The sequence below is a fragment of the Papio anubis genome, chromosome X (genome assembly GCF_008728515.1).
Source record: "Papio anubis isolate 15944 chromosome X, Panubis1.0, whole genome shotgun sequence".
In the NCBI taxonomy this organism is placed as follows: Eukaryota; Metazoa; Chordata; class Mammalia; order Primates; family Cercopithecidae; genus Papio; species Papio anubis.
Genome location: NC_044996.1, coordinates 103,661,779 through 103,685,283, shown reverse-complemented (window position 1 = coordinate 103,685,283; position 23,505 = coordinate 103,661,779). Strand labels below are relative to the sequence as shown.

The 23,505-nt window shown below is 39.0% G+C and overlaps 1 protein-coding gene across 2 annotated transcripts in view; it reads right to left on the bottom strand.

The window, feature by feature from the left end:
• CASK (calcium/calmodulin dependent serine protein kinase) overlaps nucleotides 1–23,505 on the bottom strand; it is a 323,187-nt gene that overhangs the window by 262,811 nt on the left and 36,871 nt on the right. For both annotated transcript variants that reach the window (XM_031661015.1, XM_031661016.1), the window contains exon 2: nucleotides 2,190–2,295. In XM_031661015.1, coding sequence (XP_031516875.1) covers nucleotides 2,190–2,266 — 77 coding nt within the window. In that variant the 5' untranslated portion in view covers nucleotides 2,267–2,295. The remainder of the gene's footprint in view (nucleotides 1–2,189; nucleotides 2,296–23,505) is intronic.

Below are 23,505 nucleotides of genomic sequence, written 5' to 3'. Positions count from 1 at the left end.
GGGGTACATACGTTTTTCAAAATTCTTTTTTGTTGTTGTTGTTTTTTTGAGGCAGGGTCTTGTTCTGTTGCTCAGACTAGAGTACAGTGGTACAATCATGGCTCACTAAAGCCTTGACTTCCCAGGCTCAGGTGATTCTCCAACCTCAGTCTCCCAAGTAACTGGGACTACAGGTGTGTGCCACCACACCCACCTAGTTTTTGTATTTTTTGTAGAGACAGGGTTTGGCCATGTTGCCCAGGCTGGTCTTGAACTCCTGAGCTCAAGCAATCCACCTGCCTTGCCCTCCCAAGGTGCTGGGATTATAGGCATGAGCCATCACGCCTGGCCTCAAAATTCTTTTAGCAGGTTTGCCAGAAAAGATTTTGAAGGCTGTGTCTCTATGACACAATTTCCAGGCTCCTTTCCATTCTGGTTATCCTATTCTGCAGACATTCCAGTGTCCTGCTTACTGTGAATGGTCCAGGGTGAATCGGGGGAGTATGGCTTTGTTCTGAATACTATATATTCCTAATTAATGTAGCCTAAACTTCCATTCAGGGCTTTTTAAGCTGTTGCAAACAACTAAAATGTTTACATCTTTTTTCACATAATCACAACTAAATTCACACTGATCTTGCACTTATTCATGTTTGAATGAAGGAGTTAACATTAACTGGTCTTAAATTTCACCTTCTTTGTTTCAGCTCCTTTGCTACAAACTTGTAAAAATATTTTTGAATTTTGATGTAGACAGTCAATGCGTTAGCTAGTCCTTTGTAGGGAGCAACTTGTGAAATGCCTCCCAGTGATCCTCGCCTCCTGATATTCAGGCCCTGGTATAATTCCATCCCCCTTGTGTATGGGCTGGATTTAGTGACTCATTTCTAACTGCAGAAGTGATGGTGTGTAATTCTGGAGATTAGGTTACGAGACTGTGACTTCTGTCTTGCTCATACTCTCACTTATCCTCTTGCTTGCTCTGATGAAGCCAGCTGCCGTGCTGTAAGCTGCTCTATAGAGAGGCCCAACGGATAAGGAACCAAGGGAGGCTTGGGCCAACAGCTCTTACGGAATTGTGGTCCTCAGTCCAGTAGCCTGTGAGGAAGGCAAGACTGCCAATAATCATGTGAGTGAGCTTGGAAGCAGATCCACATTGTAGTGGAGTGTCAAAATGACTTCAGCTCTGGCCAACAGCTTTATTATCACCTTGTGAGAGACCCAGAGCCAGAGGACCCTGCTAAGTTGGAACACACATTCCTGATGCACAGAGACTGAGATAATAAATGTATGTTGTTTTAAGCCATTATGTTTTGGGGCATTTGTTATGAAGCAATAGGTAATGAATATACCCTCTGACCTTGGTATCTTTTGAATATTTAGTATCTTCTGTTTTTTTTTTTCCTAATCAAAGTCACTGATCACAACTTTTTTTTTGTTTTTAAAGAAAAAAATAGAGAGATTTTGGTATGTTTCCCAGGCTGGTCTCGAACTCCTGGCCTCAAGCAATCCTCCCTGCTTCAGACTCTCAAAGCACTGAGATTACAGGCATGAGTCACCACTCCCGGCCTGATTACAATTTTGAACAGAGTGGGATCAAAGATAAAACCCTGCAGGATGCTGTCCTATAAAGCGTTATACAATCTCCTCGGACACAATCATCCGACCAGAGCTGGATGATCCAGTTGTACTATCCTTAGCTCACAATTCTCTATCTTACCAACAAAAAGTCTGTGACAAACATATCAAGTGACTTACTGAAATCAAGATACACTGTGATCTATAAAATTGCCCTTATATGCCATACGGTGATTATATCAAAAGAGGAAACTAAGTCTGTCATTACTTGTTTTTAGTTGCCAAGAGTCTTGCTACATGGATGCCTCCACTTTCATCCTACCCTTCTTCACTAAGACTTCTACTGGTCAGAAGTTTATATTTTGCGGTCCTATCCCTCTGAACTCGATTTCCTTTTGGAGTCTCTTCTCTGAAGCATGCTGAAAGCATGAGAGTAACTGAATATGCCCAGCTTTTGCTTCCTTTGCCACTGTAAACCTTATGATGACATAATCCTTTTGTCTTGTGACTTTAGGTCTTTCTGAACAGAGAAGTTCACAACTACTGTTAAACTTCAAGAGAAAAGTGTTAGCATTATCCAACACCAACATTGCTTAAAGTTTTACCCTTTAAGAATTAAAATACACACTCACAATTCGAAAACCATGTAAAGCATTCCATCTGAGCTATATGTCTCCAATAACTCTACAATGTGTGGATGTTTCAGCATATGACAGATACTGGCTTCCCGCTTTAGATCTGTAAAACAAACATACAGCATACTTCATTAGGTAGGAACAAAAGACAATTAGAGTGAATGATGAATGAATGGATGTGATCTATGGTAACATGGATACTTCTCTAACTAGAGAGATGAAATCCCCCATTTAAACTTAGCTTAACTTTTTACCCTTTAAAGTCTTTGACAATATAGCTTTTCATATTTTTTTGCAAGCTTAAATCTATATGCAGTATAGAGTGAGCTCTTAATAAAAAAGTATACATTTCTTAATATAAATACTTTCCCCCGAAGCAAAATAAATACACAAATAAATACTTTCCCTAACTCTTTTAATCAAATCTCAGCCTCCAAATTTGTAACTCTTCCTTGATCTGCTAATAAACTAATAACTCAATTTACTGCTTTGATTTTTACCTCTTTTTCTTAGTTTTCCCTAAATAAAAACATGTTGTCTATTCTTTAGCCTTAAATCTAGCATTTATAGACCTATCAGGGAAGTTATATGGAATAGGGAACAAAAATAGTATGGTTTAAACAGAAAAGGCACTACTCCTACAAAGTCAGAATTTTTAAAATATCATTTATAAAATGTGCTGGGGTCAGGTGTGGTGGCTCGCACCTGTAATCCCAGCACTTTGGGAGGCCAAGACAGATAGATCACTTCAGGTCAGGAGTTTGAGACCAGCCTGGCCAACATGGCGAAATCCCATCTCTACTAAAAATGCAAAATATTAGCCAGGCATGGTGGTGGGTGCCTGTAATCCCTGCTACTTGGGAGGCTGAGGCAGGAGAATCACTTGAACCCAGGAGGCAGACGTTGCAGTGAGCCAAGATCGTGTCACTGCACTCCAGCCTGGGCAGCAAGAGTGAAACTCTGTCTCAAAAAAAAAAAGTGTTGGATAATTCCAAACTTTACCTACCTCACAATGTTACTTTGAAGAACAAATCCAAATAATGTATGTAAGACTACTGTGTAAGCTCTATAATACTATTTGGAAAACAAAGTTGTTAATATCATCATCATCATCATCATCATCATCATCTAAAACAGTTTGGGCATGGAAATCGCTTGCCATGTCTACATGGAATAGAATAATGAAAGCCATCCAGTGCTAATAGCGCTGGGGCTTTACCTGTTTGCTGATGACTAAAATCCAATGTGACATTTTTATATTAGAAAGTAGAAGGGAGATAGGTAAGGAAGAACCAAGGCTAAGGATGTACTGCACAAAGCAAAATAGATAACATTATCCCCTTTATGATTTATTAATTCAACTTAGTCTTGTCCACAGAGCAATGATCGTAGATGGAACCTTTGAAGATTGACTTACATAAGGGTAGAATGAGAAAAAGAAGTCAGAAAATTTGACAAAAGAGAACCCACAAGGAAAGGAAGAATCAATATTAAGAAAATAATAATATTAAGAAAATCAAGAGAATAGAGGAAATTAAGCTGTAAGTAGCTGGAGAAGACTGAAAGCTGAGAAAAGACCATAAGATTCAGCCAGAAAAGGTCACGAGAATTCTGGGCAAGATCAACTTTTGGGGAGGAGTCAGGGTTGAAGTCAGTATGCAGGAGACAATTATGCAATAATCAATTAAAATGATCACACCTCTCATTGGGCTAAGTACTTAATACAGTCACTGTCACTTGATGTCCCAACTACCCTGTGAGGTAGGTATTTTATGGATGGAGAAACTGAGACTTAGAAATGTGTTCAAGATCACACAGCTATCGTAAGGGTAGGTTTATGAACCCTGGCCTGCCCAATTCCAAAGTCAGCAGTCCTTCCATTATGCCATGCTGGGTTTGAGCACGATCATATTAGAAGAATCTGGCAGTAGCAAAGAAATAGTGGGGTCAAGAGAAGGTTTTACTTGTTTGTTTTTTTAAAGGAAGCACTCTGTGTTTGTAAGTGGTAGTGATGAAAAGCCTATAGGATCTGGAGTCAGAAAATATGGTGCTGGTCCTGCCTTTGTCCTACCATCTGCAGGCTGACTGCTAACTTCTACAAATGACTCCCTTAGAGTCAATGAAATGGGGCAGTGACAGGTGATGTAGTACCTGCAGAGTCTACCAAATCAGTTTGAAAGGGCAGTGTTAAGATTCTAATGAGAAGCTGGATGTGTGGAGCCAAGCACAGCAGGGCTGGGGGCTCAGTGTTTACTGCAAAGGAAGAGATCAGAGGCATAGGAAAGATGCCTCCATCTCCAAAAGTAGTTAGGAAGGCCCCACAGGAGGGGAGGATGTGAAGCAGCTGTGGGGTTTGTGCTGGGAAGTCATAACCATGAGGAAAGCTTTTAACAAGTGTGCTGGAGGGCCAGGCTGAGCCAGACAACATCAATCACATGCCTGCACAGATTTTTCCTCTCCAAGAGTGTTCTGCCTTCTATTTCTAGGAAAAGCTTAAAATTTTTAATACTCATTTTTATGTTTATCTCTAGTTTCCCATTTTTATTAGAACTCACCCTTTCATATCTTCTGTTTTCAACTTAAGTTTTTCTTTTTCCATTTCTCTCTATTCTAATCAAAAGCCTGATTTTAACTCTATCCTATGACACTGGAGTCATGAAATAAACAGATTGGCGTTTGCCACAATTAAAACGGATCTTTTCTCTTCTTTCCAGTTTATTTTCTATTTTGCCTCTTTCATGTAACTAAATTGTATTTTTCCTTTTTTGAGACAGTCTCGCTCCGTCGCCCAGGCTGGAGTGCAGTGGCGTGATCATGGCTCACTGTAGCCTCCACCTCCCAGGTTCAAGAGATTCTCCTGCCTCAGCCTCCTGAGTAGCTGGGATTACAGGTGTGCATCACCATGCCTGGCTAATGTTTTGCATTTTAGTAGAGACTTTTTTTTTTTTTTCTTTCAGAAGCAAACCATCACAAATGAGGATTTTTTTATTTGCCACTATTATAAGTCTGAACTTTAAACAGATTCTTGGACTGGTGGTTCCTATCCATCAGTTCGTTCAACGTTAGCACCTGGAGATGGGGCTTTACAGTGTTGGCCAGGCTGGTCTTGAAGTCCTGACCCCAAGTGATCCAACCGTCTCGGCCTCTCAAAGTGCTGGGATTACAGGTGTCAGCCACCGTGCCCAGTCTAAATTATATTTTTATCTCCACATTCACCATTTGCTATGTGATACATTGGTTATACTGAAAGTTTGTAAGCAGAAATGGATGCTCTTTAGACCCCTCCATTTGAGCCACACATTTTGATTTGGTAAACCAAAAGTCCTTGGTCTAGTCTCTTATCACCTACCCACTCTCAAAATAAAGGCAGAATTGCTGGGGGACCAGCCTTCAAAGTAATTTAAATGTCACTGGATCTGACATTTCAGAACTAAAATCAGAACACTGATTGGACAGTATGAAACTAACAACATAAAAATATACTTCAAATGATAAGGGCAATGATCTAGAAAAATTGTGGTCATGTTTTCCTGAATTCAAGCATGAATTAAATAGCTCAAATAGAAAGCACAATTAAAAACACAAATACATTATATATCCTTTCCAACTGTAGATTCCACAAATATCAAACTCAAAATGTTTGTTTCTAAATATGAATGTGAGTTAAAGATGTATGTATTAAGTGCTATTAAGTCTACGCTGATATAGCAAACTAAAAACACTATTTGCCTACAAATCAACTCTAGAGGCAAAGTAGGAAGGAATTTGAAAGCAGGTGATAAAAATATGATTTAAAGTTGTGATTATCTGACTGCTTACAGGTGTTAGCACAGAATGTACCTGTGAATGACATGACCCAGGGTTACCATCTCTATTTTGGAGTATTGTTTTGTTTACAGACTAGTAACTGGTACCTCTCTTTACTCTCCTTTGTACTTTCTTTTTTTTTTTAATGAGTAGATTTTTTTTATTTCAATAGTTTTTGTGGAACAGGTGGTGTTTAGTTGCATGGAAAAGTTCTTTAGTGGTGATTTCTGAGATTCTGGTGCACCTGTCACCCAAGCAGTGTATACTGTACCCAATGTGTAGCCTTTATCCCTCACCTCCCCTCCCGCCCTTCCCCCAAAGTCCATCATGTCCTTCTTATGCCTCTGCATCCCCGTAGCTCAGTTCTCACATACGAGTGAGAATATACAATGTTTGGTTTTCCATTCCTGAGTTACTTCACTTAGAATAATGGTCTCCAGCTGGGTGCAATGGTTCACACCTGTAATCCCAGCACTTTGGGAGGCCGAGGCGGGTGGATCACCTGAGGTTAGGAGTTCGTGACCAGCCTGACCAATATGGTGAAACCCCGTCTCTACTAAAAATACAAAAATTAGCTGGGTGTAGTGATGTGCATCTGTAGTCCCAGCTACTCAGGAGGCTGAGACAGGAGAATTGCTTGAACCTGGGAGGCGAAGGTTGCAGTGAGCCGAGATCACGCCGCTGCATTCCAGCCAGGGCAACAGAGCGAGACTCTGTCTCAGATTTAAAAAAAAAAAAAAAGAAGAAGAAGAAGAAGAAGAATGGTCTCCAACTCCACCCAGCTTGCTGTGAATGGCATTATTTCATTCCTTTTTACGGCTAAGTTGTACTTTCTTTTTTGTAATTTCTCAGGAAATTTTAAAAATATTTTAAACTAATCTATTTCTGTGTTTAGTGTCCTTATATTTAACTATGTGCCTATATTTATTTTACCAATTTATTTCCCTTTAAAAGGGGAACTAGTAATACAGATAGCAATATTTAATTTTCTAACTCAAATTAGAAACTTAAATGAAATCAACCTGCCATATGGCATTAGAACTACTATTAATTTCCTAAAAAGTTTGGGCTCTTCAACAATAGTAAAGCAAGTATCCCACCAGAGTCTGCCTATCGCTGGTCCTCAAGTAAGGGAAAGTTAGGGAAGCTGGTTCAAGTGGTCTGTTTCAAAAATAATTTTCCTGTAAAGTACTATTTTACTACTACTTTTCTTGAAGAACTAGGAGAATTTTTCATTCTATCTTTATCTGAACTTAAAAGGTCTAAATTTAAGATTTTGTTTGCTCAAGAGCATTCAGTAAGGTTTTTTTTTGGAGCTAGGGTCTCATTCTGTTGCTCAGGCTGGAGTGCAGTGGCGTGATCACAGCTCACTGTAACCTCGAACTCCTGGGCTCGAGGGATGCTCCCACCTCAGCCTCCTGAGCAGCTGGGCTACAGGCACGTGCCACCATGCCCAGCTGATTTTTAAATAGTTTATAGAGACAGAGTCTTGCTATGTTGCCCAGGTTGATCTTGAATTCCTGGCCTCAATCAATCTTTCTGCCTTAGACTTCCAAAGTGTTAGGATTACAGGTGTGAGTCACTGCACCCAGCTCAATAAAGATTTTGATCAGCACCAACCGACTGAAGTATAATGTAAGCCATGTATATAATTTTAAATTTTCCAGTAGCCACATTAAAAAAGTAAAAAGAAACAGGTAAAATCCATTTTAATAACATATTTTATCCAATTCAATGTATACAAAGTATTATTTCAATATATAATCATACTAAAATTAATAAAATAAGTTACATTCTTTTTTTGTACTATGTCTTTGAGATCTAGCATGTATTTTTACACTTACAGCAAATCTCAATTTGGTCTGGTCACATTTTAAGTGCTCAATAACTACATGTGGCTAGTGTCTACCAAATTGGAATGGTGCCACTCTAGATAAGTTGACTTGCTTTAATTCTTATCCTCTCCTGACTGTGAGTTCTTCTGTAATTCTTACAGATATTTATAATGTCAGTCATTCCAAAAAGAATCTAAACTCAAACAGATGTGTTTTTAATAAATACTTTCACAAAAGGAAATCCTATAGCTTCTTTTAATAACCCAAATCCATCATTTAATAACTAAATCTGGAATTTCTTCACTATCGTTAATCTAACGCAACCTTTGAGACTTTAAAGTGTCCCTCTATAAGTCCTCATTTAATTGTTATTGTAATAACCCTGCATGACATACATATACATATACACACACATATATATGCACATATATCTCCCCATTTTACAGAGGTAGAAACTGAGATACAGGGCCCAATGATATAAATCACACAGCTAGTAAGTGGAGGAAGCAGGACTAATAACCAAAGTCCTTTGCTCTTTACATCACACCACAGTGCCTCCTGGGTCAGCATAGTTTTTACACATCCTAAGATCCAATCACACAATAGTGCTAATATGGTAACACTGACTTGAATGACAGGCTATCAAGACTGTTACAGAACTGGCTTATTTCAGCTGCACTGTAACTAGTGATAGTCAGAAACTAGATACTGCTCTTTTCCTAACAAATATATAAGTATTCTCGTTAATTTCCAAACAATGTCTAGATTGTGTTAGAAATTCAACAGTTAAACAAAATTCGCTAAGAGCTGACCTGGACTCAAAATCAAAATAAAGAATATTCTAATCTAATCATAGAAAGAACTAGGACAAGTATTAATGTGTTCATTTCAATAAATATTAATAACAAAATAAGTAAATGAAAGTCATTATTGACTCAACATATTTTTCCTTAGTGTACTGAAATTAATGACCAAATGATATTTTAAGAAAGGAATCCAAGCAGAACCTTGGAAGGATTATAGTAGCAAAGTCAATTTCTGCTGCTGGGTTCTACCTTTATCTAATAACCAAGTTGAAGAATAAAGATCACAGCTGCCTTTGGCAACAACACAGGTCAGGTTGGCTTTAATGAGGCTATCTTCCTCATTGACCTTTAGGAAAGTTGATCTCAGCTAGTGAAGAGTAGAGGACTAGACAGGCTCCCATAGAAATCTGGGTCAACTGCAAACTCATAATTTCTTTGATTTTTTTTTCACATGTTTCACTACTAGCTCTACACATTTTGTTGTCTTTTTTCACACACACAAAGAGAAATTCAAGCAGCTTCTAATTTCTTTGAATTCTTGCTCATAGAAAAAAAATTCCTGTGGCCCCAAATATCATAATCAGGTGAATAAAGAAAGAAAGCAGCACATCATTAATTCAATGTTTGACTAATGTGAAAATTTTCTTAAATAGGCAAATGTGTATTAATTAGAAATCAATCTTAACTGCATTAAGCATTTACAAATTAATGGGGTTTTGGTAATATATTTCCCAAAGAGTTTTCAGTTCTGATAAGTGTAACAAATTTGTATATGACAAAAATAGAAATACGTTGCTCTAAATTTGTCTAAAAGGTGCAATTGCTGTGTTGCTTTTCATTTTGGCAAATGTAAACCAAAGAGGGGAAGATCAGGGCATTTTACTATTAGAAAAACCAGACATCTATTTCAACATGGTATTCCTTACTTTATAAAAGAAAATTAGAGAAATATCAGTTCATAACTCAATTACTTCTCAATATTAAAGTCTTAAAAATCATACATGTTAGAGCCCGAAGGAACTTTGTGGGATGACAGAATGCATACATTTGTCAAAACTCACTGAAGTGTACAATTAGATGGGTTCATTTTATTGTGCATATGTTCTCCAATAAAATTTAAAAAGCAAAGAGAAGTTACTGAAATAAAATGGGAATTCAACTAATATATCAAAGCAAAAAAATGTTCTTCACATACCTGAGCTTTATACTTTCATAATTGTGTTATCTATAATTTACTTTCTATATTTATTAACTGATAGCTGAGGAGCTCAACAAGGACATGCTGACAGGATAGATTTCCTTACCACCCACTTCTCCCCCAAATCTCCTTCCAGGATGGGGCCAGCCCAGGAAATACTGACAGCAGGGCCAAAAGTTTTCCCAGAAAGCAATTTGTGGTCTGTTTCAATATGTACAAAAGGAATGACTGAGGTAAAAATTCTGTACAGCATAGTGAAATGATTATCTGAGGTTTTTTTTTCTTTTAATAATATGGGTTTCCCCATCCAGCTACAGAATCCTTTTATCAACAAAGCCTCATAAAAATAGTATAAAACAAATTTATCATAAAAAACCCTACCAATATGTGACACTTATTTGTAAAAGGACCAAGAAAAATGAGTTAATTGTTTTGATAAATACTTTGAAATCACGGATACTGACAGCCCTGCTTGATTTTTCCCTGAATAGCTCTTCTGCCATTTCATCAAATTTGGAATGGGCAAAGCATAAGTTTCCTTAAAAACAGAGTTAGAGACCAGGCGCGGTAGCTCATGCTTGTAATTGTACTAGCAGTTTGGGAGGCTGAGGCAGGTGAATCGCTTGAGCCTGGGAATTTGGGACCTGCGTGGGCAACATGGCGAAACGCTGTTTCTACAAAAAATACAAAAATTAGCTGGGTATGGTGACATGTGCCTGTATTCCCAGCTAATGAGGAGACTGGGGTGGGAGGATCACCTGAGCCCGGGAGGTAGAGGTTGCAGTGAGCTAAGATCATGCCACTGCACTCCAGCCTGGGAGAGAGAGTGAGACCCTGTCTAAAAATAAACAAACAAATAAATAAAAATAAAAAATAAAATAAAACTGACTTAGAAGCAAAGGCTTCTAGTATCTGATTCACACACAGTTGAGTGTAACTGCAGCAAGGCAGGATGCTCAGAGCCAGTGAAAACAAACAGATGGAAGGAAGGCAGGGCCTTAACTCCTCTTCACTTGGGAATCATTTGTCACTTAGCATTGATGACACAATATTATGGGAAAGAAATACAGTAAATACCTTATTTAAGTCATTCTAGATAACGGTTTATTTCATATAAGTGACTTTTCTGGATAGGGTACCAACCTATACTGGTTTGCCTGGAACTTTCTCAGTTGTGGCACTGAGGATCTATCCAGGTTGAAAGCCCTGGGTTCTGAGAACCCGCCCTCATTCCCAGGCAAACCAAGACGACTGGTCACCCTACTTCCACAGATCTGGCATCTATCCTTTTAAGCACTAATACATTCTGCTGGCAGGCAGTTATGATATAATAGATAGGGCAATAGACTTGTAGTCAAAAGGCCTGTCTTTCCTGTCTTCATCACTTAGTAGCTGTATAACCTTAGATCATGTTTCCTCATTTGTAAAATAGAAAGAGTAAGATAACAACTCCTATACAGGGTTGTAGTTAGGCCTGGATGATTAATAAAGTATGTGAAAGTGCTTGCCATGGTGCACATGCACAATAAGTTTTGTTTCCTTTTCCTTTCACCATTTTTGGTAGAAATCATTCTTTCCTATATTTAACAAATGTTAATCAAACCAAGTTTGACGCCAAGAAGGCAGCAATGTGAACATCTATTAGTAAACCACACTGCTATATATAGTGTAATTCTATGCCTACTTTAACCTTGCAGTTTTTCATCTACAGTTTTTTGGGAAATCATGTATTTCATAAAAAACCTCAAGTTGACCATAGGATTATTTGGGGAAAGAACTAGACACACTCAAAATGTTTAATAATAAGCACACTAATTAAGAAAAGTAAAACAGAACCCACGTAGCTGTATGTGTGTGGTCTACTGATTACCAAAATTGTTAATCTTCCAGACAGCCCTTGGAGTCATCTTCACACCATCTACCACTTCTCCTCCACTGCCTATATGCAGCTGCCAAAACCTGTCCATTCTATTTCTGCAACACCTGTCAAAACTATCTTTCTCTTACTGCGGTTACCCTAGTTTCAGCCCTCACCAATTCTTGACTGGATCACAGCAAAGATCTTTAAATGGGTTTCTTTGCCTCTAGTTTCTTCTCTTTAGACTCATTAAAGTGTCATCATAGTTTTACTCTAAAACAGATATTATTATATTATTCCAAAACCTTCACTGAGCTCCATTCCATACAGCAAGACATTATAATCCCTCAGCATGGCTTTGAAAGCCTTCCAAAAAATCTTTTAAGTCCAACAACTTAACTAGGGTTCACAGACCTATTTAACAGCATAACTGGAAATAGAAGCTAGCTCTCCTGCTTCTTAGTCAAACAATTTAGCTTTTGCTTTTCTTTTTTTGGAGTCACACATTTATACATTCCTTTCCATTAGCTTCTTCCTTCAGCCTCCCTGACCCCAATCCTGAACCACCCGCAGCTTGTGCACCAGCCCCCTGCTCTCTGTCCCCTAACAAATGCTGTTCCCTCTGTATGATACTCCATGTGCTTGCTTCCTTCTCTGCCTGGTAAACCCCTACTCGTTTATCAAGATCCCACTTAGACGTTGCCTCAAAGTTCTCTTTAACAATCTCCCAAGCTAAAGGAGGCATACCCTGCTGCAATCTAGCAACCGCCCCCATAGATGCCTCAAGATCTTGGCATTTACCATATTATTCCACTGCTGGTGATTTCCATGCCTGCGAATCCTGCTAGAAGGCAACATCAAGCATACAGGACCCATTTACCCAACTTGGACTCAACATCTATTACACATCTCCCGTCTCACGTCAAAGTGTATGTATCACTGAATCAGAGAATGTTAGAAACAGAAGTGACAGTTAAGAGAGCCATCATCACATGCTCCTCTCTATCCTCAAATTTTACTCTGAAGGAAAATGAGGCCCTAGTAAGACACACCCAAAGTCACACAGATAGTTCACAGCAGAAGTGGAAGATGAACCCAGGTCTCAGATTCCCAATCTAGCAATCTTTCTGTTACCACATATGCTATGTGGAAGAGGATGCTAAAAATGCCGAAACTTCAAGGAAATCTACTCCAGGTGGTATATCATAATGATTAAAGACTTCTCAGAGAATGATCAAGAAATGCCATCTACTTGCAGATAACTGGGTATGAATGTTAAAATTGAAAACTTCAAGGTACTACTACTACTGAATGTATTTGCTTTAAACAAAAGTAATATATGCCTAACTTTTTATGTCACTGGTTGGTTTATATACTGTATTACTTAATATTATAAATTACATGTCCCCAAAAAAGTTTCATTTGGAAAGAATATGTAAGATTGTAAGTTTTAACAATTTCTTAAATCCATTTATGTATGTGGATATTGTCTTTGGTTAATTATTCAGGGGTAATTTTATTAGGTTAAATGACCACAATTCCAAAAGCAGCATGTTTATGCAAAGAGCCTATCTAATTTTCTTCCACTAGAGGGAACTAAAGATCATATTATAGCTAGTTGGGCACCGAGCATTTCACCAACATCTCTGGCTTTAAACAATATTATTGGTCTCAATAATAAAATACAAAGATGAGATGACTATTTGCCTTTAACATGTCTAACAACAATAACCATCAGCTAACATTTACTGAGTACTAAATATGAGTCAGGCTCTATTTTAGATGTGTTGACCCATTTAACCTCACAATAATTCTAAGAGGCAGATGATGTTCATGTTATATATGAATAGACAGAACGCAGTTAAGTAACTCACTCACAGAACTAATAAGCTGCGGCCAGGCGTGGTGGCTCGTGCCTGTAATCCCAGCACTTTGGGAGGCTGAGGCAGGTGGATCACCTGAGGTCAGGAGTTTGAGACCAGCCTGGACAACATGGTGAAACCCCGTCTCCACTAAAAATACAAAAATCAGCTGGGTGTGGTGGCACATGCCTGTAATCCCAGCTACTTGGGAGGCTGAGGCAGGAGAATTGCTTGAACTTGGGAGGTGGAGGGTGCAGTGAGCTGAGATCATGCCACTGCACTCCAGCCTAGGTGACAGAGCAAGACATTGTCTCAAAAATAAAAATAAAAAGAACTAACAAGCTGCAAAGCAAAGAGATTGGAACCTAGGTAGTCTGGCCCCAGAACCTATGCTCTAAATAACTCTACTATACCACTTCTTAGGTCTACAACGACTCAATTCTGAATATGAACTTTATAGGTTAGCTATTCCTCTGAATTACTTCTAAAAATGGATATATAAAGTCTTGATTAAAATAAAGCTCAATCAAGCAAACTTCCGTAATAAAATCATACCTTTCAAAAAACCTTAAGGTTTCAATTTCAATTCAATTTTCAATTTCAATTCAGTTTTCAATCTTAGTCCTTTCAATTGAAGTCACTTGATAGTATTTGTATAAAACTAGTTTTCTATTAAGACAGAATCATTAAAAACACAATGACAGCCAGGCGCAGTGGCTCACGCCTGTAATCCCAGCACTTTGGGAGGCTGAGGCAGGCAGATCACTTGAGGCCAGGAGTTCAAAACCACCCTGGCCAACATGGTAAAACTCTGTCTCTACTAAAAATACAAAAATTAGCCAGGCGTGGTGGCATGCGCCTGTAATCCCAGCTACTTGGGAGGCTGAGGCAGGGGACTCACTTGAACCCGGGAGGCAGAGGTTGCAGTGAGCCGAGATCACGGCACTGCACTCCAGCCTGGGCGACAGAGCAAGACTCTGTCTCAAAAAATCCCAAAAAAACCCCACAATAACTAGGTGGGGCTTCTGGAATGGCTGTATAAAGGAGCTCAGGGATATCTCTCCCCTGGAGAGACATATATTTAACTGGTCCAAAATCACAATCATTCAAAGTCCTTGGAGACTGATCAAAGGGCTTACAACAAATTGAGAAGCATTTATTCAATAGAATCTACAGAAATTCGATAGGAACAATAAGAGTTTGTAGCATTTGAGATAGGGACCGCACAGGGACTGCACATGTCCCCCCACAGCTCTGTTTCGCCAAAGAACTGTTTTAAGGAGTTCAGTAGCTAAGGGCACATCTGCTCCTTGAGGTGGAAAAGCTACTCAGGGTGGATTTGGCAGCTAGTAAACATTGGTAGATCCCATTTTCCATGGCTCCATGCTGTGGAAGGCCTATATGGAGGAAGCGGCAGAAGCTGATGGCAGCAGTCATTTCTTTACCCTAAATTTCAGCTAAAAACAGAGGAATCAGGTGAGGAAGCTGGTAGAGTGCAGTCCCCCTGCCCACACAGCTCTGTGTTGTCAAGAGAGCTACAGAGGTGTGTTTGACAGCTGACTGGCAGCTCCCATCTCCTTCAACTTTGTAGGGTGAAAGAACTATTCTGAGTACATTCAGCACCTGGTGAACACTGAGAGATATCATACTCCCTGGTTTTGGGCTGTGGAAGATCCATACTGAGCAGCAGCAGAGGCAAAAGGAGGCACAGTTCATACCTCCTCCTTCCCGGCAACACAAAAACCCTGCTGCAGAGGGTGGAACAGCCAATGAGGAGTGAGTTCCCCATTTTCCCCAGCTCCTGCTCTATAGTGCAGCGATTCTGCTCAGGAAAGTGTATAGCGAGTCTCAAAGACTAGAAAAACTTGTCTCTGACAAGGGACACAATTTTAATTGGATCAGACTATGGAGTAATTTATAACACAGGGCATTGTCAAAAAGAAGGGAGCAATCAGCTATCGATTGGTTAAGTTTAACACCAGTAGAGGTAGCAGAGAAATGCATGGATGAGAACCACACCTGTCCTGAAGAGGGACATCAGAGGTTGCAATGAACTAGTCTAGCAAGTTGCTACAAAAGAACAACCCTGGAGTGGAGGAAGGTGTCAGTATCCACAGTTGCTATAACAAAGTGCTAGGAGACACGCAAAAAGCAGAAAAGTGTGACCTTTACAAAGGAGGGGAAAGAAAAGCAGAAAATAGAAACTGCCTTTGAGGGAGCCCAGATGTTGGAATTAGCAGAAAAGATTTCAAAGCAGCTATTATAAATACTCTTAGCTGGTGACTGACAGCAGCAGGAATACTCAAGCAGACTAATTCCTGTGAGATATGGGTCTCTGATGGTCAACTTTGGCTCAAGGACTCCCAATAGGACTTACCAAAACATCCTTGAAACTGCACCTTAGTCAAATAATTTTCCTACCCAATCCTCCTCCTTTTCTTCCCTTTTTCCTCCAACGGGGTCAGACCTGCATAACCTGTGATGGTTGTCCCAGCCTCCTCCAGCTCCCTACCCATTCATTTTCACTCTCAATAAATTTCTTGCACATCAAATCCCTTCTTGACATCTTTTTGTAGAAGCTGAACACAAGCTTTCTGTAGAACCTGCACACAAGCTTTCAATAAGGCGAGCCAGTAAGAAGCACGCTGATATGCCTGTCAAAATGTCCCCCAGGAAGGTTTAGGAATAGGAAGCACCAGGTATCTTTGAGGGCAGGGTTGCATGGTAGAGCAGATAACAGGAGGACTGGCTGAACCTTTATAGAAGCAGTATGACCTTCGATATCTTTGACCAAACAAATTATCCTTCCCCCACTTTTTGGAGACTTTGGTCACCAGACCCCTAGCTCATGTCAAACTGAACTGCTGTACTTAAACAAGAGGATTAACTGGAAAGTTCCATGTATTAAACATGTTAAAGACCCTTAGCCTTTATCTCTCAGAACCACTGCAGTTAGATTTAGATGCCCCCATGTACCCTTTCTCCCCCTAACACACATACCCCCAGCCCAAGGCAGAAGATCAGAAGATTCCTGTCGGACTGACCTGCTTAAGAACAAAAGATCTACAGATAACGGATATCCATAAGGCTCTCAAAAAATGGCCTAGTCTTTGCCTGATCACCGATAATGAATTTACCCATATACAAAGTGTTCCCAGGCACCTATTTAACACTTCCCTCTTAATATTTTTCTGAGGAAACTGTTTCCTGTATAAGGCAAAGAAAATTTCAAAAATATACTACTTTGAGATAGATAAGAATATGAAACCTATGAAGACAAGGGCATGAAACTATATAATAGTTTAAAAGAAAAACATTCAGAAAAAAGTCCTTGAAAATAAAAAATGAGAGCTAAACCAGGAGACTCAAACAGAAGGGTTAGAAGATCAAGTTGAAGAAATCTCTTAAAGTAGAGCAAAAAGATAAAGAAAGAGGAACAGGGAAGAAAAGGTTAGAGATGAAGCCCTATCTTATAAGCCCTTATGTTATTTGAATCACAGCAACTCCTGAAAAGAAGAACAAAGAAACTGGAGAAAAGGATGTTATCTAAGAAACATTTTTAAAAATTTCTGAACTAAAGAACAATGAGTTTCCAGATTTAAAAATATTTCTAAGCACTCAGTATAATGACTTTTAAAAAGGCCCACAGTAAAGCACATCATTGTAAAATTTTAGGGTACTGTGATAAAGAGAATATCATTAAAGCTTTTGGAGAAAAAAAAGGCACTGCCCTAAGTGCTTTACATACATTATTCAATTAATCCTCTCAATAACTGTAAGGGCAGGCAAGATATTATGCCTGATTTTTAGATGAGAAAACTTAAGCACAGAAGGGTTATGTGATGTGTCCATGTCACACACAGCTGGTTAAGTATGATATGAACCCAAGTAGTATGGTTGCATCATAAAAGCTTTTATCCATATGCTATATATGTTCAAAATTGTCACCTAGAATAGTTTGTACACCCAGCCAAACTATCAAACTGTAGAGTAATATAAAGACATTTTCAGGTATCTCAAAAAAGTACCTCTTCTCAGAAAGTTACTAGAGGGCATACTTTAACAAAATGAAGAAGGAAGCCAAAAAAACCAAAAAAGCAAAAAAACAAGAAACCTAGGGAACAAAGACTCTAGCACAGATGAAAGGCAAAAGGAATTCTCATGATGAGCCCAGTAGGCCAGGACAGCAACCAACTTAGAATGAAACAGATGAAAGGCTCACAGGGAGGGGGCCCTCTGTCACCAAGAAAACCAATGAATGTGATAAATTATCCAATGGGGTTGAATGTACTGAGGAAAGTTACACAGTTTAGTGGGACAGCCTACGGATAAATTAGCAATAATACATAAAAAAACAAGCAATCGGGCTGGGCACAGTGGCTCACGCTTGTAATCCCAGCACCTTGGGAGGCAGAGGTGGGCACATCATGAGGTCAGGAGTTTAAGATCAGCATGGCCAACATAGTGAAACTCCATCTCTACTAAAAATATAAAAAAAATTAGCCAGGTATGGTGGCATGCTCCTGTAATCCCAGCTACTTGGGAGGCAGAGGCAGGATAATCGCTTGAACCCAGGAGGTGGAGGCTGCAGTGAGCCGAGATCATGCCATTGCACTCCAGCCTGGGCAACAGAACGAGACTCTGTGTCAAAAACAACAACAACAAAAAACTAAGCGATCAAATAAATGAGTCAATGATTCACCCCAGATATAACAATAAATTACACAAGAAATACAATCATATTATATGAATAACCAAAATATGAATATTATAAAAGTGGGGAAGGGAAAGTAAGTAAGGACCAGGAAGTGGGGTGGGAGGGTAGCAACATAAAAGAGCTACATCTTTCATTGCAGAAAGGCAATAACTGATGATATCTGAAACTATTAAATCAAGAAACAGTAATATAAATATATGTTGTTAGTTACAGAAGAAACAGCAAAAATGCTTAAAGTGGCGGAGTTGGAACAAATTAGGAGAGACACTGCTTTTTTGTTGTCGTCAGAAGTAGCATGATTTGACTTTTAAAACCATGTGCTTACATTACTTAAAAGTAAAACCCAACCATATAAAGAACCAGAATATAACTTTCTATATGGTCCATTAAAAAGCACATATTTATGATAATTAGCAAGGCGCGGTGACTCATGCCCGCAATCCTAGCACTTTGGGAGGCTGAGATGGGTGGATCATTTGAGGTCAGGAGTACGAGACCAGCCTGGCCAACATGGTGAAACCCTGTCTCTCTACTAAAGATACAAAAATTAGCCAGGTGTGGTGGCGGGCACCTGTGGTCCCAGCTACTCGGGAAGCTGAGGCATGATAATTACTTGAATCCAGGAGGCAGAGGTTGCAGTGAGCCAAGATCATGCCACTGCACTCCAGCCTGGGTGACGGAGGGAGACTCCATCTTAAAAACAAACAAACAAACAAACAACCCTCAATTGGTCACATTCTCCCAAGAATTTCCCATGACATATTCAGCTCTGAAATTGGGGCTGGGTTCAAACATTTTCTTACATAGGTGCCACCATATGTATATTTATTTACATGCGCATACATAGAGACACACACATTAAAATAAGAAAGCAAAAAAACCTTAAAGCATGAAAGACAGAAAAGAGAGAGAGCACAACTGTGAACTAGTGTCCTTAGAAACCTCATCTTTCTCACTAAAACTACTAAGGTGACACCAGGGACATGCTTGCTTTGTAAGCAGTTCAACACAGGTCCTGGCTCTCTTCTTTTTTGGGAAGGGTGATTTTACATGCTACAAATTATAAAGCTCCTTGTCGAGGGTAACAATGCTGACGTAATTTGCTGCGGCTGCAAGAGCCTATCACCACCAACAAAAGTAAACAATTTCTATCTGTTTTATTTCTTGTTTAAACTTCATTTGTTTAGTCAATTTAGTGTTTGTTCTCTATAATACCAAAAAAAAAAAAAAAAAAAAACCAAACCAAAACAAAACAAAAAACCCTTTTGTTAAAATAGACACTTAAGCATTATCTAATGGTGGTAATACTCATTCAGGTCTGGGATACTCTAATAAACACAAGGTTCTGTACTGCAGACTGACGGCTTTCCTACTTTAACATAAGCACTCATTTTAAGCCGTCTCAATTCATAAGGAGCTTGATGCATTGTTAATGGAGTACTAAAAAACACAATTAAAATGGCCTTTTCTTGTTTTATTTCTTGGTTAATTACAATGTTCAAACAGACCACTGGAAATAACTCCCTTTTAAAATTCTCAGTTTTGCCCATTTTTATCCTTTGTTTTAAAAAATATAGCATGGTTCTCATTAATGTCATTAGCTGCGATGCCTGCAGAGAGAAAATGCTGACTTAGTGAACATGGAATCAATTTCCTGAATTAAAAAAGGTTTTTTTGTGAGGCTAATTCAGGAATAGCATTCATTTTCTCAGAAGCCTTCACTATAGGAAATGCTTTAAGTAGTGTAGTAGGTGCTAGATTACCACATCTACATTCACGTAGTGAAATCATACGAAACTTCTTGAGCATGTTCCTTCACTGCTTTTCAGCCATTTAACCTAGATGCAACCTACAATTGTATGAGGAAGCATACAAAGACCTGAGAAGTTTCCTTCTCTAGGAAAACTAGACAAGTAACGTGTCCTAGCTTTATATTTGTGGATTTAGGGACAAGGGTTACGCTTGACTAAAGCCACACAGAGTGTGTGGAAAGAAATTAGAAAACCTAGAGAGCAACTGGGGATAAGGGAAAGAGAAAGGGAGGGGGGCATTATATGCAGAGTTCAAGAGCAACTAGGTTAACAGGTCCAGGATGGAAGAGCCAGGAGTAGCCAAACGATAACATGGATAGACTTCAGGGCCACTACTGGAGGACAGGAAAACCCAAGGTGTAATCAAGATGACTTTAAGGAGAGACACCATATTCAAAGATGCAAAGTCAGACTCAAGACCCTGAGAGATGGAGTGCCCCTAAGAGCCAACAAAGAGATAGGAAGGGCAGTATCTAGTAAGCACAGATATACCCACTCCTGTGACAAAGTACCATAGGTGAGCTGCTTTCAGTAAGGCTAGGCTAGTACTCCCAGAGCCCCAATGCCTAAGTCTTCAAAGAAAAGTTCAGCACCTTATGAGGTATGGATGTTAAAGAAGTAAGGAATACTGGAGAAGAGTACAGAGATGTGAGTGAGGTACAGAAGATGTTACAATGATAATGGTTGGAGTAATATTGGGAATAAAGAGGTGCCAAGTTTTTTAAAGGATGGTATAATTATAGTAATTCAGACTGTCTGGTATATTCTGAATTTAGAGGGACTAAAATTAATAGCAAATATTTAGAAATAGCATACATTCAGATGATGTACTTCTCTGTCTCACACTTTACAATCATATATCTAAGTATTTTAAATGTTGGGATGTGTTCCTAGAATGCTTATAAATACTACTGACCTGACATTAAAGATAATAGAAACAATAGATGGCCAAAAATTTTTACTCTGTTCTCTAAAAAGAAGATGGGTAAAAATAATTATTACTGGATCAGCTACTGTATATCAGGGAGAGGAACACATTTTTAAAAGTATTTTAAAATTCTGTAAGTTTCTTGAGGGTGAAGACTATATGTTGTTCATTTCTGTTTACCCTACAATGCTATGCACTACCCTTGACAGATGACATACACAGTAGACAATAAATGTTTATCAAATGAGATTTTGAAAAATTTAAATCCAGTGGAATATCCTGGAGCTTTAAAAAGAAAAAAGGACAATCTTAATACCCTGCTATTGAGTGAACTCCAGAGTATCTACAACTTAATAAAACAAGAAGATGCAGAATAGTGTGTAGAATATGCCACCTTTTATCCAAGAAAGAGGAAATGTGTGTGTACGTATGTGTATGTAAAAACACACACAGATACAATATTTACAATTTTAAAGCAAAGACAATGAGTATAAACTGAAAGCTAATGAAAATGATTACTTATGGAGGAGGGTGGGAACAGGGATAGAAAACATACTTCCTTGAATATGCTTTCTTTTATAGTTTGCCTTTGGAACCATGTAAATGTTTTACATGATTATAAAAAATTAAATCACAATAAAAAACCCCCCAAAATCAAAATAAAACATTCTAAGAATATAGGAAGCTGGTGGCTAAACAGAAAAGAGAATAATTATTTTAGGTAAATTTTTCTTAAAAATCTTTTGATTTTGAAATAATTTGAGACTAAGAACATCATTGACTGTTTTGCTTTTATAAACCTAGCCACCACTTTTCCAGTAATGTAATTCTGCTCCCATGGTACGTTATCATTCTCAAACAACAACAACAACAACAAAAACCCCCACTTCAATGCAGAGTTACAATAAAAATGATGGTCAGTGACAAGGTTCCCAAATGCTCTTAGATTTCCAATCATATACAGATATAAGGAAGATGCCATCAGAACCTACCCATAAATGTTGCTTAAAAGATGCCTGACTTGACCTTTTGAAGTAAAGAGCAGTGAAAATGTGACCCAAGAAAGACTGCTGTACAAAACTTGAAAATGGGCCCCCAAACCATTGCATCCCAGACACTTAGTACTGAAGCTGATTCCTTCATTGTCCCAGCTGCCCACCCACTTCAAAGCAGCATACTATGCTATCTTAGTCTGTTTTCTGCTGTTATAACAGAAACCCACAGACTGGGAAATTTATAAGCAACAGGTTTATTTGGTTCACTATTCTGGAGGCCGAGGAGTTCAAGAGCATGGCATGAGCATCTAGCGAGGCTCATCCCATTGCAGAAGGGCAACCAAGCACAAGACAGAGAGAGAAAATGAGCCCAAGCTCATTCTTTTATCAGGAGCCCACTCCTGCAATAACTAGCCCACTCTTGTGACAACATCAATCCATTCATGAGGGAGGATTCCTCATGACCTAATCACCTCTTTATGTATTTATGTATTTATTTATTTGAGATGGAGTTTCGCTCTTATCGCTCAGGCTAGAGTGCAGTGGCAAGATCTCAGTTCACTGCAACCTCCAACTCCTAGGTTCAAGAGATTCTCCTGCCTCAGCCTCCCAAGTAGCTGGGATTACAGGTGTCTGCTACCATGCTCAGTTAATTTTTGTATTTTTGGTAGAGATGGGGTTTCACCATGTTGTCCAGGCTGATCTCGAACTCCTGACCTCAGGTCATCCACCCGCCTTGGCCTCCCAAAGTGCCGGGATTACAGGTGTGAGCCACCGTGCCAGGCCAATCACCTCTTAAAGGATCCAGCACCCAATACTGTTACAAAGGCAATTAAATTTCAACATGAGTTTTGGTAGGGACATCCAGACCATAGCACATGGTGATGATAAGCAAGGCCTTGGCAGTTTGACAAGATTGAGTTTGAATCTAGGTTTTGCCATTTACTCGACATGTGAGCTTGAACAAGTCACTTAACTGTTTTCAAGCTTTAGTCCTTCCTTCTGTAAAATAGGCATAATATGGCACCTTTCTAATAGGATTATAATGGGACCTGAGAAACCTCTTAGCAAGGTGTCTCACATCACCGAAATGCTAAATAAATGTTAGCTTTGTCAGACAAAACTCTGTAATAGTCTGTCTCTATTTGAAAGTAGTATCATTAGAATTAAGATTCTTTAAAATCACATTAAAACTCATGATAAGAGCTTCTAATCATGCAAATTTAATTGGAATAGGACTTTCTTTACCCACTGAACTAGAAAATTGAATAAGATGTATGAAACAAATATTATCAGGCACTGAGACAACAGGCAGTAAAAGATTTGTGATTCCTATGGAAAGGGAAATGAATGGAATGAATACCAAATTACAGCCTGGCTTCTTCCTGGAAGCAATTTCCAGTACACAGCACAGGGAGGGGAAGCAAAGCAGTGCATGCAGTGTCACTTGAGTAGAGAAAACAGAGATTATGGTTTGGGGAGGATGAGGGAGATGG